The sequence below is a fragment of the Melozone crissalis genome, unplaced genomic scaffold (assembly GCF_028551555.1).
Source record: "Melozone crissalis strain CALT ecotype California unplaced genomic scaffold, PUWL_Pcris_2 ptg000086l_1, whole genome shotgun sequence".
NCBI classification, from domain to species: domain Eukaryota; kingdom Metazoa; phylum Chordata; class Aves; order Passeriformes; family Passerellidae; genus Melozone; species Melozone crissalis.
The window spans coordinates 3,388,888-3,416,457 of record NW_026535863.1 but is presented as its reverse complement, the minus strand read 5'-3'; the positions used below and the strand labels follow the sequence as shown (position 1 = coordinate 3,416,457).

Genomic DNA, 27,570 nt, shown 5'->3' with positions numbered 1-27,570 from the left:
TTTCTGTTATCCAGTCACCTTTTCACAGTCATCCTTGCTCTGACATCAATGAACAAGGAGATGAAAATTCTGAGATTTTGAGGATTCATTTTCCTCATCCCCACACTTGTTTTTCTCCCTTTCCCCTTTTTTCCTGACTCCAGGATGAGATTTTGGGGTTTCTGTGGCTGGGTTTGTGCTGCTGGGCTGGTTTCTGTTATCCAGTCACCTTTTCACAGCCATCCTTGCTCTGACATCAATGAACAAGGAGATGGAAATTCACAGATTTTAAGGATTAATTTTCCTCATCCTCACACTTGTCTTTTCTTACTTTCCCCTTTTTTTCCTGACTCCATGGTGAGATTTTGGGGTTTCTTGTGCTGCTGGGCTGGTTTCTGTTACCCAGTCACCTTTTCACAGCCACCCTTGCTCTGACATCAGTGAACAAGGAGATGGAAAGTCAGATTTTGAGGGCTGTGTGATGGGGTTTGTGAGCCAGTGCTCGGTGACAGGATTCTTTTAAAAGAGAATAAAGCAAAAAACCCTCTTTTGTGTAAAATAATCGTGAAGAGCTGTCATCAGAGGATGTCAGAAATGCCCTGTCTGAGGCAGGGATCACCAGCAGGGTTCCCTGGATATCTCTTTCCCTGGATATCTGCTGCCATGCTCCCGTGTGCCGGCCTCAGCTGACAAGGTGGTTTTTATTCGTGCTCCTTTTAGCGTCATACCCACCAGGGACCATCCGCTGCCTCCTGCTCCAGCACATCAATCATCAGGGCACTCACTGTTAACGTTTCTCATGGTTGCTGAAGGTGTTTCTGCCAGGCAGAGGCTTGTTTGTGGTTTCTGTGTTGTTTTTAAGTGGCCTGGCTCTTGCTGCATCCCCCAGAACTGAGGAATGATTCCATTGCCCGACGGAGAAATGGCCTTTGCAGGGGCAGCCCCTGGAGAGAGGCAAAGATCCCTGCTTCAGGAATGGCCCGTGCTTTTGGGCTGCTGATAAATGCATTTCCAGACTTGGATTTGTGTGATGTTGAGAAGGAAAATCCCCTTTCCCCCCCAAGGAGCTCTCCCTTGTGAGCTGATGGATGCTGCCCACTTGTTTCTGAGCAGGGGGGGAAGGAAAGGAGAAAGGAAAGGAGAAAGGGAAGGGAAGGGAAGGGAAGGGAAGGGAAGGAAAGGAAAGGAAAGGAAAGGAAAGGAAAGGAAAGGAAAGGAAAGGAAAGGAAAGGAAAGGAAAGGAAAGGAAAGGAAAGGAAAGGAAAAAAGAAAGGGGAAAGGGAAGGGAAGGGAAGGGAAAGGAAAAAGGAAAAGGAAAGGAAAAAGGAAAAGGAAAAGGAAAGGAAAAGGAAAAGGAAAGGAAAAGGAAAAGGAAAGCTTCCCTCCTGCCTGAGCTGATCCCTCCCTCTGAGGATCAGGAATGTTTCTCAGCAGGCTGCAGCACACAGAGCCCTTTGCCTCAGCCTTCAGCTGCGCTCATTGGAGTGTTCCAGCTCCTCCTTTCCAAACACCCACCTGTCCCAGCTGCCCTGAAGGAGCCCCTGTGCCAGGTGACATCCAGAGCTCCCACACTCAGGGTCAGGACAGACGGACACGAGAGATCTCTGCAGCCAGGGCTTGGAATGTGGGGTTTATTGCAAAGGGTGCAGGGCCCTGCTGGCCCTGAGAGAAGTAAAGAGAGAGGTAAAGAGGATGAGAGAGAGAGAGTGTGTGGTGGTGCTCACAGGGGTCCCAGGACGAGGGAAGAGATGAGAATCTTGACTCCATGTTTCAGAAGGCTGATTTATTATTTTATTATATATATTATATTCAAAGAAAATGGTATATTAAAACTATACTAAAAGAATAGAAGAAAGGATTTCATCAGAAAGCTTGAAAGGAAAGAAATGGAATGATAACAAAATCTTGTGACTTACCAGAGAGTCCAAGCCAGCTGACTGTGATTGGCCATTAATTAAAAACAACCCCATGACACCAATCACAGATGCACCTGTTACATTCCACAGCAGCAGATAATTATTGTTTACATGTAATCTCTGGGCATCTCAGGAGAAAAAATCCTAGCAAAACTATTTTTCAGAAAATATGTCTGTGATGAGAGGATGAGAGGATAAGAGGGTAAGAGAGCAAAGTTCCCATTACAATACCATAAATCTTCTTCTGTGTTGAATATTCTGATTCTCACTATCCAATCCAGTCCAAGATACAAATCCTATAGCATTTCCATACAGCCTATAAGAATCATTACATTACCACACTGTGTTACATTTTAAACCCTAAAAACTCCTCTTTGGGCCCTTCTGCCAAGCTGCAGGGTCTGCTCTGACCCTTGGGCCTGTCTGCAAGCAGAGGGTGTTGTTCCATCCAAAGGGGATCACCTTCACCTGGCCACACCATTGTTTTCCAGCTGTTCAGTAACTGAGGGCTCTCAAAGCTTGCTTTCATTTCAATCTCACTTATAGTTTCCATATTCTCAAACTCTTTTGCCAGACTTTATAAGGCTCTCCTGTTTCATCTTCCCCAACATCAGGGAGGTGTTTGGGGACCTTCTCTGGCAGGTTCTGCATCCCAGTCCCCTCCTGCTGGTCTCTGCTGGTGCCCGGTGTGCAGGGCAGGGTCCTGGTGGCCCTGGGGCTGTGGCACAGGGGTGACTCTCTCTGTGCTCTCTCTCTTTTCCAGCCATGGATAATTTGCAGGAGCGAGCGCTGCACGTCCGGAAGGTGCTGCTGAACCTGCCCAAGACCACCCTGATTGTCATGAGATACCTCTTTGCATTCCTCAATCAGTGAGTACCCCTGGCAGCGCCTTCACAGCCTTTGATTTGCAGCTCTGGCAGCTCTGGGGTGGTTTTATAGGATGGCCTCAGTTGCAGGGGTGGGAAGCAGCATTCCCTTAAAATTGGGCGTCCTCCTTTTTGAGCTGGCACTGAGGAATGTGCTCGGTGGCCCTGCCAGGTGCCCCTGTGCTGCCTCTCTGCTCCAGCAGCTGCCCACAAACCCTCCCCTGGCATCCCTGGCTCCCAGGGCTCTGCTGGGAGATAAACTCTCTCTGGGACAGACATGGAATTACTGAGGATGGGCAGGGCAGGGACACCTTCCTCCATGCCAGGCTGCTCCCAGCCCTGCCCAGCCTGGCCGTGGGCACTGCCAGGGATCCATGGGCAGCCACAGCTGCTCTGGGCACCTGTGCCAGGGCCTGCCCACCCTCACAGGGAGGATTTCTTCCCCATATCTCATTTAGCCTCCTCTCTTTCCATTTAAATCCATTCAGTTTAAATCCATTCAGTTTTAATCCTACTGTAACCCTGGTATTGAGTTGGGCTTGCAGGTGGGCTCTGAACAACAACAACAGAGAAGAAATAATATTTTCAAATATGAAAATCGGCACCCAGAGCTTTCAAACCCTCTTTGCAGCTTCTGTTTCATTTCTTACCTGGATCCAGAATATTTGTATCCCATAAAGCCCAAAACAAACCTTCTGAGCTCAGCTGTGTTGTGAGCAGAGGATGGTGATGGTGTGTGGTATTTTTGGGGTCCCCAGGATGAAGGAGGAATTGAGAATCTGACTCCATGTTCTTAGAAGGCTAATTTATTATGATATGATATGATAATGATTTATGCTATACTAAACTAAACTATACTAAAGAATAGAGAAAGGTTACAGACAGAATGCTACAAAGAATGATAATGAAAACTCCTGACTCCTTCCAGAGTCCAACACAGCCTGACTGTGATTGGTCATTAAGTTAAAACAATTCACATGAAACCAATCAAACAATCACTTGTGGGTAAATAATCTCCAAACACATTCCAAAGCAGCAAAACACAGGAGAAGCAAATACGGTAATTATTGTTTTCATTTTTCTCTGAGGCTTCTCAGCTTCCCAGGAGAAGAATCCTGGGCAAAGGGATTTTTCAGGAGATGTGACAGTGACAACGATGACGGTTTCTGCTGTTCACCCTCCTTCCCACCTCTGTTTGTTTGCAGTTTATCCCAGTTCAGCGAAGAGAACATGATGGATCCCTACAACCTGGCCATCTGCTTTGGGCCCACGCTGATGTCCGTGCCCGAGGGCCATGACCAGGTCTCCTGCCAGGCTCACGTCAATGAGCTGATCAAAACCATCATCATCCAACACGAGAACATCTTCCCAGGGCCCAGGGAGCTCGAGGGCCCCGTCTACAGCAGAGGAGGGAACACAGAGGATTACTGGTACGAGGGATGCTCTGACAGAGCCATGGCTGGATGCTTATCCATGGGTTAGGGGGCTGCAGCAGTGTTGGCTAATTCAGGATTTGTTTTATATGTTTATATATTTATATATATATTTATATATATATATTTATATCTATATTTATATCTATATATATATATCTATATATATCTATATATATATATAAAACATATATATTTTATATCTAATAATATATAATATATTATAAATAAAATATATTTTTAAATTCAGGATTTGTTTTATATATTTACATATATTTATATACATTTTTTTATCTATAAATATATAATATATAAAATATATATTTATATATTTTTTTATATATGTAAAATATATAAAATATATAAAAAAATATATATTTTATATTTATATATTATATATAATATATTAATATATATTTCTATATTAAATTTATAAAAATATATAATTAATATATAAACATATGTTTATATATTATAATACCTTTATATTATATATAATATATAAAATATATATATTTATATATATTTCATGTATATTAAATTATATTTATTTTTTTAGATATATATATAAATTCAGGATTTATTTTATATATATTTCATATATATTATATTTTTATATAATGATATACAATATATATAATATATTATATATTATATATAATATCTATGTTTATATTAAATCTATTTTATAGCAATAAAGATGGCTCTGGTCTCTCTGGAGAGTCATCAGCTGTAAAGAAATAAGCTGCTATAAAGTAGCTATTCAGTTGTCAAACCTCACTCACTCATCTTGAAGGGCAAGGCTGTGGAGGGATTTTCTTGGATGTTCTGGTTTGGTGGCTGCCAAAATCAATCTCTTTTTGTTGTGGATTTTTTTTTTTCCTTTTTTTTTTTTCCTTTTTTCTCTGTTTTTTCTGTAGTCCTTTGCTTCAGCCGCAGGGGTCACTTGCAGCGGAACCTCCAAGGCTGTGGCACAGTTGAATTTCCAGGGCTGCAGGGGGGGAGGGAAGAGGCAGGAATGCAAAATCACCATTTCCATCCCGGGGCTCCAGAGGGCTGGCCGCGTGCTCGGGCTCAGAGCACATCTGGAAGCAATTCAGGCACAGCAGCTCCTGGCATCTGGGCAGGGGGGAAGGAAAGGAAAGGAGAAAGGAGAGGAGAGAGGAGAGGAGAAAGGAAAAGGAAAAATAGGAAAAGGGAAGGAGAAAGGAAAGGAGAAAAGAAAGGAAAAGGGAAGAGGAAAGGAGAAAGGAAAGGGAAAAGGAGAAAGGGAAAGGAAAGGGAAAAGGATAAAGGAAAGGGAAGAGGAGAAAGGAAAGGGGAAAGGAAAGGAAAAAAAGGAAAAGGAAAGGAGAAAGGAAAGAAAGGAAAAGGGAAGGAGAAAGGAAAGAAAGGAAAGGAGAAAAGAAAGGAAAAGGGAAGAGGAAAGGAGAAAGGAAAGGGAAAAGGAAGGGAGGAAGGAAAGGAGAAGGGAAAGAAAGGAAGAGGAAAGGAGAAAGGAAAGGGGAAAGGGAAAAGAGGAAAGGAAATGGAAAGGAAAGGGAAAAGGATAAAGGAAAGGGAAGAGGAGAAATGAAAGGGGAAAGGAGAAGAGAAAGGAAAGGAAAGGAAAGGAAAGGAAAGGAAAGGAAAGGAAAGGAAAGGAAAGGAAAGGAAAGGAAAGGAAAGGAAAGCTCTGCTTCCCTCCTGCCTGAGCTGATCCCTCCCTCTGAGGATCAGGAATGTTCATTTCTGCCCCACTTCCCCCACACTGCTCCTGCTCTCCTTCAGCCTCACAGCAATGGCAATGGTTATTTTCATGGCTAAAATAAATAGGTTTTTTTCAGTGCAGTCAGTGTGGGGACAGAGCAGGCCTTGTTTCCCTGGCTTGTCTCAGAGCTGTGGGATCCCTCCTCATCCAGAGGCTCCTCCAAAATCACTGCTGTGTGCACAGCACTTGCCAAAACCTCTTGGAAATTCTCTTCATTTCACCCCTCTCTCTGATGTTTTTAGCTGATGTTACAGATGAAGGAATTGCAGGGGGAAAAAAAAAAAAAACTAAAACCCAACTTAATAATATTTATGGCCTTCAGGAAACACGTTAATTTGGGCAAGAGGTTTTGTGCCATGAGGGGAAGGGAATAAAAGTGTGGATGGGACCCTCAGGGATCACTGATCAGCCCCTGGCCCTGCCCAGACACCCCAAAATCCCACCCTGAGCATCCCTGGGAATTGAGGTGGGAAATGCAGCAAGGAGAGATTTGCTCCAAATTGAAAATGAAGAGGTTTTTTTTTTTTTTTATGATGACCTAAGAAGTTTATTAAAATGTAACTTAAATGAATTTGATTTGTTAAAATTATGCTTACAAAGGACAGGATTTTAGGTGAGAAATGCAGCAAGGGCAATTTTTTTAGGTGGAAAATGCAGCAAAACCTTTTTTTAGGTGGAAAATTCAGCAAGGACAGATTTTCTCCAAATTGAAAATGAAGAAGTTTTTTTTTTAGGTTCCATTAATAATTTTAAGATGACCTAGTAGGTTTACCAAAATGTAACTTCAATGAATTTGATTTGTTAAAATTATAATTATAAAAGACAGGATTTTAGGTGGGAAATGAAGCAAGGACAGGATTTTAGGTGGAAAATGCATCAAGGACAATTTTTTAGGTGGGAAATGCAGCAAGGACAGATTTTCTCATTTTCATTTTCAAACTGAAAATGAAAAGGGGTTATTTTAGGTTCCATCAGCAATTTTATGATCATCTAGGAAGTTTACCAAAATGTAACTTTAATGAAGTTCATTTTTTTAAATTATACTTATAAAAGACAAGATTGTAGGTGGGAAATGCAGCAAGGACAGATTTTCTCCAAATTGAAAATTAAGAGATTTTATTTTTAGGTACCATCAGTACTTTTATGATGATCTAGGAAGTTCACCAAAATGTAACTTGATCATTTCAACAAATGAAATTCATTACTTATAAAGGACAGGATTTTAGGTGGGAAATGCATCAAGAACAATTTTTTAGGTGGAAAATGCAGCAAGGACAATTTTTTTATGTGGAAGATGCATCAGGGACAGGATTTAAGTGGGAAATTCAGCAAGGACAATTTTTTAGGTGGAAAATTCAACAAGGACGGGATTTTAGGTGGGAAATGCAGCAGGGACATTTTTTAGGTGGAAAATTCAGCAAGGACAGCATTTAAGTGGGAAATGCAGCAAGGACAGGATTTTAGGTGGAAAATGCAGCAAGGACAGATTTTTTAGGTGAAAATGCATCAGGGACAATTTTTTAGGTGGAAAATCCAGCAAGGACATTTTTATTAGGTGGGAAATGCAGCAAGGACAATTTTTTAGGTGGAAAATGCAGCCAGGACAGGATTTTAGGTGGAAAATGCTGCTTTTTTAGGTGGGAAATGCTGCTTTTTTAGGTGGGAAATGCTGCTTTTTTAGGTGGAAAATGCTGATTTTTAAGGGGAAAATACTGCTTTTTAGGAAGAAAATGCTGCTTTTTAGGTAGAAATTCTGCTTTTTAGGTGGAAATGCTGTTTTTTAGGTGGAAAATGCTGCTTTTCAGGAGGCATGGCTGGGAGAGGCACTGGCCCCATGCAGGGTTTGGAGCTGCAGCCGAGCTCGACGTGACTTCACAGTCTGGGTGAAACCTTAGCCCTCAGTGCTGCTTCCTCCTGGGGCCTCCCCCTGGCTTCAGAGGCTTCTGTAAACTTTATTAAAGAGCATAAAAAGCTTTGCAAAGCATGGGGAGGGTTGATGGCTGAGGTGCTGGCTCAGGAGATGCTGGGCAGTGGATTAAGCAGAATAAGGAGCCAGAATTTATTCAGACATTTCACCTCTTCTCATTTTTATTTTTTTTTTTCTGTTTTCCTCATATTTAAAAGGGCCCAGGAGCTAGATTGCCAAAAATAAAATTATTTTAAACCATTGCAGGGCCAAAATGAGGGATGAAGCTCCTCCTTGTGTGATGAAGGTTAAAAATCACCTGTAAGGAGTCGCAGGAGGAGTTTTCTGGTGTAAGAAGGAGAGCCAGCACTGGTTTTTAGCCCTTTTTTGCCCTCCTGAGAGGGGCAGGCAGGGCTGCCAGCTGGCAGCAGCTCTGTGGAGCTTTTTGGAGAGGCAATGGATCCTCTTCCAGTTTCCTTTCTGCTCCTGTCCAGAGGGAGCTGCTCCTGCAAAAACACAACCTTTGCTTGCCACTTGTTGTCTGGTGATCCTTCCAGAGCTTTTCTTCATGCCAAACACAAATGAGTCCTCTTGGTGGTTCAGGTGCTCTGGAATCTTTATTTACAGAATCTTTATTTACAGAATCTTTATTTACAGAATCTTTATTTGCAGGCAGCTAATTGGGCTGTGGGAGCTGCTGAGGGAAACGAATGGGGCGTTGGAGGTGGTGATAAAAGGGATGGAGGGAGGTGACAAACACAGACCTGGAAATATCAGGTTATAAATCAAGGAGTGATTTCCCCCAGGAAGTTGCAGCTTTCTCATCAGCCATCTAATGAGCTAATTAGAGCGGTGGAGAAATGCAGCCAGGGGAATCATCCAGGGAGGAGCTGGACTCAGCCTGGCACTGCTGTGGGAGTGCTCAGCATCTGCAGGGCTCCAGGTGTGAGATGTGAACTTGGACTTTGCTTTGATAGCACTCAGAAAGGGTCACCAAGATGTGATCAACAAAGAATTCAGCTTGATTTTCACCCTCAGCTTCAGCACATGCATCCACAAAGTGTCTGTGGCAGCAAAATCTAAATTTTGATTCCTGATGGGGATTCCCAGTTCTGTCTGGTTGTTCTCCAGGATATTCCAGTTCTGTCTGGTTGTTCTCCAGGATGTTCCCAGTTCTGGTTGTTCTCCAGGATGTCCCAGTTCTGTCTGGTTGTTCTCCAGGACATTCCCAGTTCTCTGGTTGCTTTCCAGGATGTTCCCAGTTCTGTCTGGTTGTTCTCCAAGACATTCCCAGTTCTGTCTGGTTGTTCTCCAAGACATTCCCAGTTCTGTCTGGTTGTTCTCCAGGACATTCCCAGTTCTCTGGTTGCTTTCCAGGATGTTCTGTCTCCTTGCTGGCCATGAGGGACCTCAATCCCCAGCAATCACATCTCTCCCTCTTTCCCTCTGTTGCAGTGAAAGCCCCCATGGGGAGAGAGCCCTGACAGAGGATTCAGTGCAGGATGTCACAGCTGAGCACCACACCAGTGATGATGGTATGGGAATTCTGCTGTTTGCTGGGGAAACTGGTGCAGCCTGCCTTGGTGGGAGGCTGGGCTTGTTTAAAGATGCAAAGTGGAGTTTAAATCAGAATATTCACTGGGAGCATCACTTGGAGGCAGAATTTGGTGGCAGGAGGTACAAAGGTGTAGGATCAGTGAGAATGTCTAGAATTATCTGGCAATTTTGACCGTGTCTCTGCTTCTCATGGGTCTCTGTGTGGAGTGGCACATCTCCCTTTGATCAGGGCAGAGGAACCACAAATCGCTTTTCTCCAGGAAAGAACTCAATTTCCATGGATTGCTTGGCTGCATTAAAGCTCCTTTAAAGTAATTAGGGGGAGCCCACTGGGGCTGTGTGGTTGAGCTCATCTCCATTCCCCCGAGCCCTGCCCACAACCAGGAGCTGCCTCAATACACATTCACACTCAAACCCTGGCAGATTTCTTTTTTCAGAGCCTTAAAAATAATCCAGGGGAATTCCACATTGATTTTCCTGAGTGTCTTAAATGCCCTTATTGTGCCTCTGTATAATCTCAGAGCCCTGCAGGGAGCTGGATTAGTGGCAGGGCACGGCTGGAGCTGCTGTGAGCTCTGCACGAGCGGGCACAGAGCGTTTTCTGTGTCTCACCCTTCATGTTTTCCTTTGGCACTTGGATGAAGAGCAGGGCTCCCACCAGGAGAATTCCTCTCTCCTGGCTCAGGTGAGCCTCGAAGGCAGCAGAAATTTCCCTCTGAATTGATGCTTTGTTTCTGAAGCAGCCTGGAATGAGAGAGAGGGTGTTTCCCTCCCCTGCCTGCCCAGGGGATTCTCTTCAGCTGCTTTTAAGGAAGAGAACCCTGGGGAGATTTTTGTCTGGAGCAAAGCTGATTGTTTCCCACCTCTGAAAGCCTTTTTGTTTTAATGAAACACTGATTCTGCCCTTGCCACTTCCATTATTGTTGGCTGGAATTGCTGTGAGGGGATTTAGGGCTTGGAAAATACAAATGTGCCCTCTGATTTCCAAAAGTGACAGTGCCACCTCTCCAGTGACACTGGGCAAACCAACAGCCCATCAAATTTCTCCTCCTCCATAAAAGAATGCCAAACTATCAGTTATTTACAGAAAGCGTGTGAGAAAGTTCGCTACAAGAATGTAAACATCAGAAGGCTTAAAAGAACTTAAAAAATTAATTAATAAATAAAAAGAAATAGATAATATATAAATAATAAATCGACAGGGCAACAAGGTCTTTGGAGGATCTGTGGGGTCTTTGGGGGCTCTTTGGGCTCTTGTTGCTTTAGGACATGAAATAAATCCACGTGGACACTGGAATCTCCAAGGTAAAAAAGAAAGAGGTTTAATTTCTGACTCCAGCATTTATAGATTTCCAAAAATGACCCTGCATTGGAGGGTGACAGTGCCACCTTTCCAAACCAACAGTCCATCAAATTTCTCCTCCTCCATAAAAGAATGCCAAACAATCAGTTATTTACAGAAAGCGTGTGAGAAAGTTCGTTACAAGAACGTAAACATCAGAAGGCTTAAAAGAACTTAAATAAATGATAAATATATAAATATATAAATATATAAATAATAATCAGGATGACAGGGTCTTTGGGGAATCATCTGTGGGGTCTTTGGAGGATCTTTGGGCTCTCGTTGTTTTAGGGCATGAAATAAAACCACGTGGACACCGTACTCTCCAAGGTAAAAAAGAAAGAGGTTTAATTTCTGACTCCAGCATTTATAGATTTCCTGGATTGGAGGATGACGGTGCCACCTTTCCATCAAATTTCTCCTCCTCCATAAAAGAATGCCAAACAGTAATTTATTTACATAAACTGCGTGAGAAACTTCGCTACAAGAACGCAAACATCAGAAGGCTCAGAAAACCTTCAAAAACCAGTGCGACACAGGTGCTGAGCGAAATGTCCTTTATTCCCTGTAGAGTGTGAGCCCATCGAGGCCATAGCCAGGTTTGACTACGCGGGCAGGACGGCGCGGGAGCTGTCCTTCAAGAAGGGAGCGTCCCTGCTGCTCTACCAGCGCGCCTCCGACGACTGGTGGGAGGGACGGCACAACGGCGTCGACGGCCTCATCCCGCACCAGTACATCGTGGTGCAGGACACGTAGGTGCCACCCCGCCAGGGGCAGGGTGCTGATATAGCATGCAGTGCTCGTTATTGCCCTAATTGCAATAGGAGTTATTACACAGCCGCTGTCTGGGTGTGGTCACCGGTTGTGGCGGTGTTGGGAGGGTCCCTGGGATGAGGCGAGAGACGAGAATTGACTCCAAGTTCCCAGAAGGCTGATTTATTATTATATGATATGATATTATATACTAAAACTATACTAAAGAAAGAGAAAGGATACAGAGAAATGAGAATTGACTCCCAAGTTCTCTCAGAAAGCCGATTTATTATGATATATGATATGATATGATATGATACGATACGATACGATACGATACGATACGATACGATATGATATACTAAAGCTATCCTAAAGAAAAGAGAAAGGATACAGAGAGACAAGAGTTGACTCCAAGTTCCCAGAAGGCTGATTTATTATTATATGATATGATATTATATACTAAAACTATCCTAAAGAAAAGAGAAAGGATACAGAGAGACAAGAATTGACTCCAAGTTCTCAGAATGCTGATTTATTATTATATGATATGATATTATATACTAAAACTATACTAAAGAAAAGAGAAAGGATACAGAGAAACGAGAATTGACTCCCAAGTTCTCTCAGAAAGCCCATTTATTATATGATATGATATGATATGATATGATATGATATGATATACTAAAACTATCCTAAAGAAAAGAGAAAGGATACAGAGAGACGAGAATTGACTCCCAAGTTCTCTCAGAAGGCCGATTTATTATTTTCTGATATTGTATTATATGATATATGATGTGATATGATATGATATTATATGAAAATGATATACTAAATCTATACTAAAGAAAGAGAAAGGATGCAGAGAGATGAGAATTGACTCCAAGTTCTCTCTCAGAAGGATGATTTGATATTATATTATATGATAAGAAAATTAAACTATAATTTTAATATAAACTATACTAAAGAAAGAGAAAGGATATAGAGATGAGAATTGACTCCAAGTTCTCAGAAGCCTGATTTATTATGATATTATATTATATGAAAATGATCTACTAAATCGATACTAAAGAAAGAGAAAGGATACAGAGAGATGAGAATTGACTCCAAGTTCTGTCAGAAACCTGATTTATTATGATATGCTACGATATTATATGAAAATTATATACAAAACCTATACTAAAGAAAGAGAAGGGATACAGAGAGATGAGATTTGACTCCAAGTTCTCAGAAGGATGATATATGATATGATATATGATATGATATGATATGATATGATACTATATGATATGATATTATATTACATTCTATTATAAGAAAATTATATACTAAAACTATACTAAAGAAAGCGAAGGGATACAGAGAGATGAGAATTGACTCCACATTCTCTCAGAAGGCTGATATGATATGATCTTATATTATAGAAAATTGTATACTAAAATTATACTAAAGAAAGAGAAAGGATACAGAGATGAGAATTGACTCCAAGTTCTCAGAAGGCTGATTTATTATTTTATGATATGATATGATATGATATGATATGATATGATATTATATTATATTATATTATATTATATTATATTATAAGAAAAGGCTATACTAAAACTATACTAAAGAAAAGAGAAAGGAAACATCAGAAGGCCGGACAAGGGTGATAATAAAACCCCGTGACAGACTCTGGTTGTGATACCCTGCCCTGCTCCTCCTAGCGAGGACGGGATGTCGGAGAGGTCCAGCCCCAAGTCGGAGATAGAAATCAACTCGGAGCCCCCGGAGGAGAAGGTGACAGCCCGAGCCGGTGCCAGCTGCCCGAGCGGGGGCCACGTCGCAGACATTTACCTGGCCAACATCAACAAGTAAGAGCAGCCTTGCACTGTTTCCCCTGCCTGTCACAGCTTGCTGACGAGTCCAGTGAAATGCTTCCCTCCCTGGCAATGACCCATTAACCAGCACTGCCGCCCCTTTTCTCTGCTTCCCTTCTCTTTTAACTCGCTCGCATTTTGCTGTCCCCTCTCTGTCACCGGCGTGGCCATCGCTCGTTTGAAGCCCCACTGGCTTCTCTTCCCTGTCTCCAAGGTGCCATCTGGTCCTGTTTTCCCAGAAATGCCCTGTTGGAGCAGACAGAGGGAGGGAGGGGCGTGCCGGGCTGAGCTCTGGTGTCGTTGTTGTCCCCGTCCCTCCTGGTGGTGTGTGATCTGTCACGTCTCCTCCGCGTTTGCCGCGTGCTGTGTGATGGGCTGGGGGGACAGTTCCTGCAGGAAGCTGTGTCCCAGTTTGTGATAAATGCCATACCTGCGGTCCCAACCATCTGGCGCTGCCTGGAGCACTCCTTTGTTTCTGCAGCGCTCCTCACCTCGGGTTTCTAACCATATGCTTGCAGTGGAACTGCACAACCCCCTGTTGCTCTAACCTTGCCTCCTCCACCAGAAATTGTTGCTTTAGCCAACACTCAGCATAATAAAAAAGCTGGAAGATCAAGCTAGTAGCAGGCTAAATTCCATCATCTGTTAAATAGTTTTTCCAGACAGATTTATCCCCCCGTATATTTCTGATTATTTCCTTTGTGTTAAAAGCCCCCACCTCTCTCCATTGTGCACTGAAGGTTTTATGTGATAATTACAGTTTGATGGGAGGGGATGTTCTTAACCTTCAGCTAATTTAACACAATGTAGTCTATAAAGGCATTAGCACAAATGCATCCTTTTAAAAGGTTTGGACCCTGCTCATGGCCTAGAGAGCCTGGGCCTTCCTTATGGGATTCAGCAGAGCTCCAGTGATATCTGGGAAGCCGCATTAATCTGCATCAGCTTGGGATCTGGGCTTTCTTTGATGATATTTGCTGTCTGAGCCACTGGAGTGGCCATTCTGCCAGTTATGGAGAGATTTGTGTAATATCAGACCTGTGCTGGAGCTTCACCATCTGCTGGCTTTGGTAGGGTTGTGTCTGGTGGTTTTTAGGAGCCTGGGGAATATCCACCCTAGTTTTTGGGGCTTTTTTTTTTTTTTTTTCCCTTTACTAGGGAAATACCTGATATTTAGCAATAAGTAGCATAAGACTCATTTTGTTGTTTTTTCTTTAGGAATGAATCTTCTGACCTATGTGTGAACAGACTTGAGCAAAATTAAATCAGATGGTTTCGCAATGACAGTTGTGCCACCCACTGAATTATTATTTGGATGCCAAAATCCTACTGGAGTTAACACTTTCTTGCAGTTATTCATGGGGCTGGTGCTATATATAAATGGATCCTTCCCTGTATAATGGATGCCAAGCTTCAGACCTATGGCATAAAGTATTCTGCTGCATTGGCCTTGCCATGATTTGAGTGGAATCGTGCTGTCAGACCTCATGGTGCTGGGGTAGAAACTAAATTCTTTGGACCAGTTCATCCATTTGACATCATCCCTTTGGTTTATCTGTAGCCCATGCCTTGTGGCCCTGCCAAAGCCATGAGAAAGAACCATCTCCTACCACCAGCAAACATTGGAAATGATCATTAACCCCAAACTGGGGCTCTTTGCTTGCTGATCTCTGAAAATAATAACTTGATGCCTTGGGCCAGGAGCTTAGTAGACTTATACTGTGTCCTCCAGTCAAAGATTGTAGCTCTGCTCTTGGAATGTAATAAAAACACATCATCAAAACCTGTCGATGGCACAGAGGGTTTTTTTGGTTTTTTTTTGTTCCAGTATAAATTCTTCTCCTCTTGACCGAGTTAATCACGTTCCACCCAAGTTTTCTGGTTTTGCTATGAATGTGCACAGCTGCCAGGACTCAGCCTTGTCGTTAGAAGCGTGAAACTGGAATGATTTTATAATTTATAATTTATAATTATTTCACTGTACCACAACCACTCCTCAACCCCCCGGGTCCGTCTGTAATCCGGGTTACCTCTGTGTCTCTCCCCGTTGTCCTGTGTGTTGTTTTGGGGGGATATCTTCAAAATGACAGCCCTGTACCTGCTTGTATTGACTTGTTTTGCTTTTGTGACTGAAGGCAAAGAAAGAAACCAGAGTCAGGCAGCATCAGAAGAGCGTTCCGCCAAAGTGACGGCCACGGCCTAGGTAGTTCCCTGGCAGAACCCGCCTCCCCCGGGGCCATAGCCGGTTCCAGGCCCTCATCTCAGCCCATAATGAGCCAAAGCCTTCCCAAGGAGGTTCCAGACAAATGCTCCATCAGTGGCCACGGCAGCCTCAACTCCATCAGCCGGCACTCGTCGCTCAAGAGCAGGATGGAGAGCCCGCAGGTGCGCAAGGCGCTCGCCGCCGGCCGCTCCAAGAGCTTCAACAACCACCGGCCCATGGACCCCGAGGTCATCGCCCAGGTGAGCTCCAGGGCAGGTTTGGGGCAGGATGGGAGTTGGGGAAACCCAGAGCACACAGGGGATGTTTGTCTGTCTGCTCTGGGGTGCCCTGAGCCCAGGGGAACACTGACTTTGACCCTTGCTAATGGAGAAAGTTTCCTAAACTTCAACGTAGACTGCAATCTTTCCTAAAGACTCCAAGATAGAGTGGAATACCCAAAAGTGTGAAATAGATTACAGCAAGCAGTGTAGGTGTATCACTTGGTCAGAAGGCTAAGACGGGATCCCACAAATCCACACCAATGTCCCCAAGCAGTGCCAGGATGGTGCCAGGCTCTGTTCAGCAGCAGCACAAGAGCCATAGATTAAAATAAAAAGTTCAGGTTCAACGTGAGGAAGAGCTTCTGTCCATGAGGGCGCAGAGCCCTGAGCTGCTGCCCGGGCAGGGAGTGGGGTCTCCCTCTCTGCAGACACCCCAAACCCACCTGGATGAGTTTCTGTGTCCCCTCCAGGTGGGTTGCACTCCAGAGGTGCCTTCCAGCCCCAGCATTCTGTGACTCTCTCAGTGCAGAATCAGCTCAGCACACAGCCCCAGCCTGGGCTTTGCTCCTCGCTGTGTGCAGGACTGAGGCTGCTTTCCTGAGGGAACGTAAACAGCCAGGTCCTTCCTTCGTAAAACATGAAATTCTTGGTTACCCAGAATTTCATCTCAGCACTGCAAACACCCATTTCAGAAAGTGGCACAGATCCCAAAGCTGCCAGCAGAGAGTTAAGCAACCATAACTTCGAGACATGAGAGAAATGAAGTATTTCTTGTGGATTTAACACTCTCCTGTCAGTGGTTCAGGCTTGCCTGTGGTGTGACATCTCTGTCTGTACTTTCATCTGCTATCTCTGCAAGATTCTCTGCAAATCTGTTTCCTCCTTCTCCCTCTTGTATGATAAAAACTTTTTTGATAGTTTTGCCTGTTATTTGTTGTACACACTGAGGTATGCAAGGTATTACTGCCAGTGTCAGCACTGAAACACTCAGCACATGCAAACCCACAGCATGGGAAGCACATGGAGCAGCACAGCCCCAATAAAAGCAGGAGCTGACTCCAGTGGCATCCTCATCATCTTGCAGGGCTCAGAGTGTGATCAGCAACCAGCTCTGAGCAAAACCCTGCTGCTTTTCAGGAGTTAGTTATTTACACAGCGGCCTTGAAGTCAGGGCTGGCTACAAAAATGTGAATTTACAGATTTCCCTCTTGCAGAGGGCCCTTCCTGGGTGGATGTGCCTGCACTTGCACGTGTCTGTGCCCAGTGTGTGCAGGGTGGGAGGGATGGCTCTGCCTGCAGCCAAGGAATGCTCCAGGCTCAGGTTACAGAGAGACCTGACTGCTCTGCCTGCCTCGGGGCTCTGCAGGTTCCCAGGGAGCTGGGGGGGAAAGATGTGAGAAATAAATTGAATTTTTATTGACAAAACAGCCGCTCCGCGTAGTAAACAAGGGGCACTTAAAACTCATTGGGTTTAATGCTGATGGGAATTTGTATTTTGCAATTTTGAGTGCCTTGAGCCCGTTCGTTAAAGTGGAAATGTGGTGTACAGCTCCTGCTGTCCTTCTGAGGCTTTGGTTGATATAAATCAGATTCTTTGTTTTTTCAATTAGGCTCTGACTGAAGTTGTTCTGTCTCCTCTCCCTGCCAGAACCTTCACTCCATTGTTTCACTGGAGAAGAGTCTGGGGACAAAAAGGAAAGAGGAGGGGAAAATAAATATAAAAGAGAAAGGAGGAAAACCCAAGCTGTGTTAAATCAGTGTTTTTCTCTGTAGTGTCTGCTCAAGCACCACCCAATAACCATCTTACATATTTCCCCAACTTCATAACGAAAATCTGCCTGGCCTCAAGATAGAGTGGGAGGTGTCAGATTTCTGCCTCTGCTTTCTTCCACCATTCCTTGAGTGATTTACCTTCCCCACCCCCTGAAAAGGCTCTGAGGAAGCTGCAAAGCCGCAGCCAAAAGTGTGAGTCACGGCCAGGCTGGGCTCTCCTGCTCCCCAGGGAGTGCTGTGCTCCACTGCACTCCCCAGCAGACAACGTGTAGGTCCTGAGACAAAACCCCCATGGTTTTAGCTCAAAAGTTATTTATGTTTATTTGTTAATAACTGTGATGGTTTTTAGGAGGAAGGAGACGGGCCAGTTTCGGTTGCTACACGTGTTTCTGACATCTCCTGTGTTTTCTAAATTTCTGAGTCCTGTGAAATGCATTTCTGGGAAAAGTTTAGCAGGAAAACCAGTGAGGCAGGAGCAGGAGCCATGAGGATTTCAGCATTCAGTGTGTGGCCCAGTATCCGAGCCATGAGTGCTCCCTTCAGGAATTTACTCTCCTGAACCTCACATGCCAAACAAACTGCAAGAATGGGCACCAAGGCTTTGGTTTCTTTTCATAAGTGCTCCCTTCAGGAATTTACTGTCCTGAACTGCATGTGCCAGATAAACTGCAGAAATGGGCGCCAATGCTTTGGTTGCTGAGTTCATGAGTGCTCCCTTCAGGAATTCATTGTCCTGAGCCTCATGTGCCAAATAAACTGCAAGATTGGGCACCAAGGCTTTGGTTTCTGTTCATGAGTGCTCCCTTCAGGAATTTACTCTCCTGAACCTCACATGCCAAATAAACTGCAAGAATGGGCACCAGTGCTTTGGCTTCTGAGTTCATGAATGCTCCCTTCAGGAATTCACTCTCCTGAACTGCATGTGCCAAATAAACTGCAAGAATGGGCACCAATGCTTTGGTTTCTGAGTTCATGAGTGCTCCCTGCAGGCATTTATACTCCTGAACCTCGTGTGCCAAATGAACTGCAGAAATGGGCTCCAGTGCTTTGGTTTCTGAGTTCATGAGTGCTCCCTTCAGGAATTCATTGTCCTGAACCTCACATGCCAAATAAAGTGCAAGAATGGGCACCAAGGCTTTGGTTTCTGTTCCTTGCTGCCATGTGGGGATTTACTTTGAATTCTGGGCAGCATCAGGAGCAGTGAAGGGCCAGATTAGCATCAAGGCAGTGCTGGCAATTATTTTGCTCCCCATTGCTGGAAAATTTTAGTGATTATTAGCCGCAGGATGCGGCGCTGCGCGGTTTGCTCCTTGACGCGAGGTTGGCATTTAGAAACCAAAAACTTGCTCAAAACCTGCCTTGTACCTGTTGATTTGTGTGTGTCTGGGCCTTGCCTTCACTGTGCTCCTGTTCTGTGCTTGCAGGACATCGAGGCCACCATGAACTCGGCCCTGAACGAGCTGCGGGAGCTGGAGAGGCAGAGCAGCGTCAAGCACGCGCCCGACGTGGTGCTGGACACGCTGGAGCCGCTGAAAACCTCGCCGGTGGTGGCGCCGACCTCGGAGCCCTCCAGCCCGCTGCACGCCCAGCTCCTCAAGGACGCGGAGCCGCCCTTCCAGCGCAGCGCCAGCACCGCCGGCGACATCCCCTGCACCTTCCGGCCCGTCAAGTCCCTCAAGGCGGCCGCGCAGGTGAAGCCGCCGGCCACGCGGCCCAAGCCGGCCGTGTTCCCCAAAACCAGCGCCAGCACCCCCGGCGTGGCCTCCTCCGCAGCCCAGCAGCCCCCCGACAAGTCCTGTACTGTGTGATGCGCCCCTCGCCGCCCTCTGGGTGCAGTCCTGCTGTCCCGCACGGCAAAGACTTGGAATTGGTATTTAAGGAATGCTTGGGTTGGAAGGGAGGTGCTGGGAGCTCCTGGGCGGCCACAGCCTCGTCCTCGACAGCTCCTGCCACGCTTGGGAAATCCACAATCCACAATCCACTGTGAAGCTGAGCAGGAAAACACCAAGGGATGAGCTGGATTTTGGTTTCCACGCCTCGTTCAAGTGTTCGGCCGCTGGAAGGAACATTTGGTGGTGTCCTGTTTTGGGATGCTGGTGTAGTGACTTCTGTATTCTGTGTTTCATTTACCACAGGGAAACAATAGGATAGATTTTAGTCTATTGCATGTTTTGGTGCCACTGGTTACGTGGAGCTTGGACATGCCTGTTTCTTGTGCATTATTATTATTATAATTATTATTATTATAATTATTATTATTATTATTCCGTCGCCCGCTGGTGCCACGGTGGTTAAGGGTCTGTCTCGACTTCCATCACATCCTCTGGTTTTGTTTGTTTGCTCCCCGTTCCTCCCCCTCATGGCCAAAGCCTTTGGCCATTCCAGCCTCATGCTTTATTTGTCATGGAAAAATCAGTTTACTCTGGAACACTCTTGGATTTTGTGGAGTTCTACGTGAGACGTGTCTGTGCAAATGCAAACATGTTTTCCTGAGCTCTGGGAGCACAAGAAAGAGCCCAGTCATTGCTTATGGACAATCCTCACTGCTTTCCCCCTTGGCTCTCCCATATTTAAAAGCAGCTTTATTGTTTCCAGTGGCATTTTCAGCCCGCGGTGTTTGCTCTCGGGAGAGACTGAATGTAAAACAAAAAACAAGAGATAATTTTGAAATCGAGCATCCTCTGCTGGGAGCCCACGCCCAAGACACGCTCTGCTGGTTTTCCTGTTGCTCAGGACAGATCCTGACCCCCGTCCCAGCGCCAAGCACTGTAAGAACCTCGCTCAGGAGTTCCCAGCTCCCTGCCTCGACCCTCTCTGCTCTCATAGAGCAGTGCAGGGGACGCTGCTGGGGACAGGGGTGTGACAGCAGCGGCTGCCCCCGCGCTCCCTGCCCCTGCAGGGCTGACCTGTGAATGAATCCTTTGCTGATATTTGTATTTATCCACAGCCAGCAGCACCCACGGACTCTTTTTGTACTCCCTCCCCGCTGGGAATTCTCCACAGATGTTTAATTTAATCATGAAAAGGCTTGTGCCACTTAGCAGTGGAGACTGGCTGACCCTGAGCTCGCCTCGTTGCTCAGCTTTTCTGGGATTTCAGACGAGCTGCACGATCTCTAGGCTTCCGTCAAATCATGGATTCAGGACAAGATGAGAGAAAAGTCATTTTTCTCACCCATTTAAGCTGAGTTTCCTTGCAGTTTGCGAGTTCCTGGTGACTGCAAAGTCTGTTTAATTGGCACTTAAACAAGAAGAAGCGAAGAAGAGTTGCTGAAATGTCCTTTTCTGATGCGTTTAGGATACTTGGAAAAATGGAGCAGGGTCTTCCTGCACCCCTGTCCGTCCCCACACGCACAACCCCCTTTTCTACAGAAGCAATCAACCCATAATTAATGACTTCCCAAAAATCCAGCTTCCTCTGGGCCCTGAACTGGGGACATGCAAGGACTGGGGAGCACTGGGGAGGCTTTGGTGATTCCCCGTTTCCCATTTTGGTGATTTCATTTCCCATTTCTCCTGAGCTGTCCTGGGGGAGCCCCACGGTACGAGTGTGACTGTCCCTGCCCCTCCAGGAGATGCCACCAGTGCCACCTTTGCTCTCAGGTTCTGATGGACTTCTACCACCAAGGAATCACTTGTTCTTTTGGGGAAAAAATAGAAATAATTAGAATGATTAAACTTGTAATTTTTTGCTCAGGCAGAACTTTCTGGCATTTCCTTTTTAGTAACAATTTTTGGTTTTTTTATTTCTTTTTTTTTTTATTTTGGTCTCAAATGACCAAAGTTAATCTGTGTCAAGAGCAGGATCTCTGTAAATTGACTTTGCCTCATTTTAATGCCTTATTTTCTTTTTTTATATTTTTATGCCTAGCATTCAATATTCCTAAGAATAAGTGTTCAGCCACGCACACAGCACGTTGGAGGAGCTGCTCTTTTCCAGCTTCAAGGTCTGAAGTGTGGAATTAGATGGGAAAAAAAAATAAATATTAAAAAAAAAAAAAAAAAAAAAGACTTCAGGTTACTGTAACAGCAACTGTCTGTATCTGAATTATTACTGTGCTTCTCTAGCATCCACAGCTCTGGGACAATCCTGCTGCCAAGGATCACCTGGATATGGAGCAACTCAACTGGAATTCTGGTGTGCACTGTGATTGACACAAGCAATAGGACGGGCTGAAGCTCCTCCTTCCTCTTCCTCGGGCGGAAAAATCACACGTGGGAGGGGATGAGACAAGAAAATCGCACACAAAATTATGGAAAAAAGGAGATTTTCAGCTTGTCCTCCCCACTCTGAGCACACAAGGCTGAGAGGACGATTGCCACGGGTGTTTTATGAGCAGAAATCATGGAAATTTTGGGGAAAAAAGGAGATTTTCAGCTTGTCCTCCCCACTCTGAGCACACAAGGCTGAGAGGACGATTGCCATGGGTGTTTTATGAGCAGTGGCTGCTGGAAAGGTGGGAAGGAGGAACTGGAAATGTTCCCTCCCTGAGGACAGGTCTGACTCAGTGGTTTGCTTGGGGAGGTGCCAGTGTCACTCCACATCTTCACATCCCGAAGAAATTTTAGCTCTTCCAAGGAAATTCCTCTTTTTTCATGACTTTTTCCCCTGTAACGTTTGTGTGGAATATGAAGACAAAAGAAGTGTTTGATAACTGGAATGACGTCTGTCTGTTGGATAGTGCTTTGTATGAACCTTGTTCATCAGGTGTTGGATTGAAATAATCCAAAGCAAAAAAACAAAAACAAAAAAACCCCTAAAAAAACTAAAAACTTTTAAAATGAAACACGGTTTTAGGTGATCAATCTGAATGGTTTCTGAAGCTCAGACCTTTTTCTGGGTTATTTCCCTAGTTGGGAATGGAGCAGTGTGCTTTAACCATTGCTTAATTTCTGCCTCTCTGAGGTCGTCCAAAGTTTATGAAATGTAAATTTGTCCTTCATGTCCGAGCAGTGGGACACGATCAAAACCCTCTCGTTTTATCCGTGCTGGGTATTTTATTGCAACAAAAACGAGTAAATAATTAGAGTGCACTGTGACAGCAGAACAAAAAAACAAAAAAAAAAGTTGTTGTATATGTCTGTATTTTGATACCTGTTCAAAAGGAGTCTTTGGGTTTCCTGTGCTGAATACCTCATGTGTTGGGTTTTGGGAGTTTTTGTTGATTTTTTTTTTTTTTTTTAATTTTTAATTTTGTTTTCTTTCTTTTTTAAGGCAAGATTGTTCTTGCACAAAAGTAGGTTAAGATAACCGAGTTCTCATAAATTTATTTACTGAATCAAAACACTTCAGCCTGGCAAGAAATCCCATCTGTTGTAATTCCCCACCTTGCGCTTGGTACGGGGCCGACCCCACACCTGGAAGAGCTCCAGCAATACTGGGACAGGAGAAGTTCACTGCAGGTGGAGTTTGCTGCCTTATTTCTCCTCTTCTCTGTGTCAAAAACCTCAAACTCGGCGGAGCAGGGCGTAGGTTTGGGGATTTATGGAGCTTTTGGGAGGTGTTCTCCTGCAAAAATCGACATTTCTGGCTCTCAGCACCTCGGATCCTTCCTGGGGCTGTGGGATCTGTGCGGAGGGGACACTTGCAGGAGGTGATGCTCTCGGTGAGCGGTCAGGAAGGATGGAGAAATGCCCCAAAAATCCCTTTTTGGGTGGATTCCATGAGCTCACCCCTTCGTCCAGCACATCCATGAGCACAGGAGGGACAGGAAGGAGGTGCCCCTGTCCCCCCAGGTGAGGGGCACCTGTGCTTGGCAGGACCAAGCCCTGGCTGTACAGGGATGTGCCCCAAAGCGCAAACACGCTGAACCACCCCTGGGCAGGGAACTGCTTCAAAAACTGCTTCAGGAAAACAGGAGCACTGGGGCGTTTCCATTGCTTATGGGCCTGAACAGAGCAGGAAATCGAGTTTAGCAAGCTGGGGATTTATTTATTTTGAGATTTTTAGCTTTCACAATAAAACCCAGCCCTTTTTTGGGTTTTTCTGGCCTTGGCTAATGCCCCACAAATACAGCTGGGGACATAAAGCTGTTCCTTTATGGGCTGGTGGCACAAGAGGTGTGGAAAGGAGGGGATGTCCGGCGCCAGCTCTGGGCAGTCACCAAGCACTTCGTGGACTGAACTTTGGGGTTTGAGCTCCTTCCACATCAGCTCCCTGCCTGTCTCTGTGTCCGTGTGACAACCTGGTACTTGAAAATAAGAAATAAAACCAGAAATACTTGACCCTGTGCCTGCGGGGCCGGCACGGCCCCGGCTGCGGCGCGCACAAGCGGTCCCGCCGACCGCCCGCCACAAAGGCAGAGGAATTCTCTTCCAGGCTGTTCTAGCAGCAAACCATCCTCTTTGGGTGGCTCTAGAGATGCCAAAACAGCAGCTCAAAGCCTGGAAAATGCAAAGGGGTTTGTTGGTTTGGGTTTTGTTTTTATTTCTTGTTAAATTCTGTGCTTCCTCTAACGTAGTTCGGGATGAAAGCGTTTCTCAAGGATGGGCCAGAAAGAGGGGAAGGTGGAGAGGGAAGGCAGCTCCGTGCCGTGCTAATACTTGGTCTGCCAAGCCTCACACAGGGTAAACACTCAGCAGTTTGCAGTGGGAATCGAAGGTGGGCCTGTCCTTTTTGTAACCTTACTCCTGACGTGGAGCTCACCAGCCTTTCCTCCAGGCACGGCCCTGAGGTGTGAGCAACCACCCAAGCCTGGCCTGGACTCTGAGCGTGCCAAACTGCTGCAGCAATACTTGTGAGCAGCAGCAGCAGCAGCAGCTCCTCTGAAAGCCCAGCTCCATGTAGCTCAAACAGGGCGACTGCTGAAATCCATCTCTGGTTTCCTGCCGCAAAAGCAGGAAAATCGGGTTGCAAAGTGTAGGAATTTGTGTTTTTTCTGTCTGAACCCGGCGTTGTCAGCAGCAGTTGTTTTCATGGTGGGATGGAATGTTCTTGCTAAAACAGGTTTCCACTGTTTCTTGTCTTCTACACCAATATATATATGGTGTATATATTAAACTGTGTAAAATTGTACTTTGTACATAGAACTCTGTACAATATGGAGGTACAGTCTTTTTTTTGTTTTGTTTTTTTTTTTTTTTTTGTTTTTTCCCCCCTTCCCTTTTGGTACAGTCTTGTACAGTATTAGGAGTCGATGTGTTGGAAGTGTTAAATCCATACTGGGGCAACAAAATGTATCCATTGTCATTAGCAATAGTTTTGGAGAAGAAATAAATGTTTTGGGTATGGTGGAAACACTGACCTGAGGGTGTTGGTGTGTGATGTCCTGGGGTTGAGGGGGACAGAGGGAGAGCAGGGCCTGGGGGGGTTCTGGAATGCTCAGGGATGTTGGTGAGGGGCTGAGGAAGGAGCCAGGAGCTCCTGGTGCCATCCTGGGCACGGGGACACTCAATGCATGGGGCAGGAACAGAGTGGTGGCACAGGGACAAGGGGGGACACTGAGATGTGATGACAGGACAAGGGAATGGCCTGAAGCTGAAGGAGAGCAGGTTTAGATGGGATATTGGGAAATAATTTTTCATTAGGAGGGTGGAGAGGCTCTGGCACAGGTGCCCAGAGCAGCTGTGGCTGCCCCTGCATCCCTGGGGATGTCCCTGGGGACACTCGATGGCAGCGGGACAGGAGCAGTGTGGTGGCACCAAGGTGGCACAGGGGACACCAAGGATGTGGTGATAGGACAAGGGAAAGGCCTAAAAATGAAGGAAAGCAGCTTTAGATGGGGTATTGGGCAGGAATTGTTCCCTGTGAGGGTGGGCAGGCCCTGGCACAGGTGCCCAGAGCAGCTGCGGCTGCCCCTGCATCCCTGGGGACACTCGATGGCAGCGGGGCAGGAGCACAGAGGTGGCACAGGGGACACTGAGATGGTGGTGACAGGACAAGGGAATGCCCTGGAGCTGAAGGGGAGCAGGTGTAGATGGGATATTGAGCAGGAATCTTTCGCTAGGAGGGTGGGGAGGCACAGGCTGCCCAGAGCAGCTGTGGATCCCTGGGGATGTCCCTGGGGACACTCAATGGCAGCGGGGCAGGAGCAGCGTGGTGACACAGAGGTGCCACAGGGGACGCTGAGATGGTGGTGACAGGACAAGGGAAGGGCCTGAAGCTGAAGGAGAGCAGGTGTAGGTGGGATATTGGAAGGGGGTGAGGAAGGACCTGCAGGAGCCAGGAGCTCCTGGTGCCATCCTGGGCATGGGGACACTCGATGGCAGCGGGGCAAGAGCACAGAGGTGCCACAGGGGACGCTGAGATGTGGTGATGGGACAAGGGAAGGGCCTGAAGCTGAAGGAGAGCAGGTGTAGGTGGAATATTGGGAAAGAACAGTTAACTGTGAGGGTGCTGAGGCCCTGGCACAGGTGCCCAGAGCAGCTGTGGCTGCCCCTGCATCCCTGGGGATGTCCCAGGCCAGGCTGGAGCCCCCTGAGATCACGGAAAAGCAGGAGAATCCCTGCTGTGGAGTGATAAGACTTTAAAAAGATCTCTCCCAACCCAGCCCAGTTCTGTCTGTGACCCCACAGATTCCTGATCCCGGTTCCCCCACGCTGTTCTCGCACGCAGCCACCACAGCAGGAATCCCCGGGGCAAACACTTCCCTGGCACTGACCTGATTTTAAAATGCTTAATCTTCATCATTCTCCTGTGGAGGATGGACCCCCAGCTGGCTCAGCAAAGAGGATTTCAGATTGGGATTATGGATTGGATCATTATTTTATCATTACCAGCTTTCCCCCAGCTCGGTTTTTCCACAGGCCTTTTTCAGAGTGTGGCAGGGCTGTTCATTTTGGCTTCCTTTTCTTAAGATTCGAAGGAATTGCTTACTTTCAGTGAGGTTTGATGTTGAATTGAGGCATTTTGTCCCCCCCTGTCCCTGGGGTGAGCATCCCTGTGCTCCCTGTGCTTTGTAGGGATCAGCTGGAAATCCAGGATGTTATTTTATTTTTTGGTGTTTGTGGCACCACCCCAGAGCCATCTTTTTGTTTTTAAAACATGAAATAGGAGTCAGAGAGCAATGGGGTGACACAGATCACAAGGGATTTTTGATTTTCCCTTGGTCACTGCCCAGCAGAAGATGCTGTGATTATCTCTCATCAAACCACAGGCGGGGCCAACCCTCCCTCACAAACCCCACGGTTTTTAACAAATAAATGGTTTTTTTGGTGGTTTTTAACAAAGAAACACCCTGGGGAGTGCTGGGAGGGTTCAGCTCTCACTGATGTGTCCCAGGTTTGTCACAGTGACACCGTGGGGACATCACTCGTGGGATTCTTGGATTTTCTGACCCCAAGGACGAGGCCCCTGCAGCACACTGAGCTCGCTGCTTGTCCTTTATTCTTCGGGCTTTGCTGCCACCAGCTGGAACGATTCGTCCTTGTCACAATTTGCTCTCAAGGCCGGGTTTTTCTTTCTCCCACCACACCAAGGTATAACCCTGCCATCATTTATCACTTTATCATCCAGTCCTGGGGTTCACATGGGACTGGGGGGGGAAATCCTGCTGATGGGGCAACCGGGGAGAGGAAATGAGCTGGGAATTGTAAAAGGATGGCAGAAGAAAGCATAAGGGGATGGAAGAAGCCAGGCAGGTGCTGGGGTGGGTTCCCTGCACTCCCAGCCACGGGCTTGGCCAGCAGCGTGGGGACAGAGTGATGCTCCCGTTTCACGTGCACAGAAAATAAAACACAGGCTCATGCACACGCTCCTTGTGAAAAAAATCGCTTGTTTTTAAAATTTTAAAAGTTTAATGGTAATCACTTAATCACTTGTTTTTAAAATTTTAAAAGTTTATAGTAATAAAATTGTTATAAAAATAGTAATACCATTAGAGTAATAACAATTTGGGCAATTTGAATTAGGACAATATGAGCCAGTAAATACAAAGAGTTATGGATGTCCAGGTGCCTTTTTCTGGGCAAAATAAGCAAAAAAGGCCCCACGTTAACAGAGGATTAACCCT

At 45.8% G+C, this 27,570-nt stretch overlaps 1 protein-coding gene across 4 annotated transcripts in view; it reads left to right on the top strand.

Annotated features, from left to right (window-relative positions):
• The window catches only part of SRGAP2 (SLIT-ROBO Rho GTPase activating protein 2), a 134,097-nt gene extending 112,277 nt beyond the window's left edge, over positions 1 to 21,820 (top strand). For 2 of the 4 annotated variants that reach the window (XM_054290704.1, XM_054290703.1), the window contains exons 16-22: positions 2,659 to 2,764; positions 3,967 to 4,191; positions 9,306 to 9,385; positions 11,321 to 11,501; positions 13,212 to 13,358; positions 15,500 to 15,827; positions 19,046 to 21,820. In XM_054290704.1, the coding sequence (XP_054146679.1) occupies positions 2,659 to 2,764; positions 3,967 to 4,191; positions 9,306 to 9,385; positions 11,321 to 11,501; positions 13,212 to 13,358; positions 15,500 to 15,827; positions 19,046 to 19,429 (1,451 nt within the window). In that variant the 3' untranslated portion in view covers positions 19,430 to 21,820. The other 2 variants (XM_054290705.1, XM_054290706.1) reach the window with 2 other exon arrangements.
• Positions 21,821 to 27,570: the final 5,750 nt, after the last annotated feature.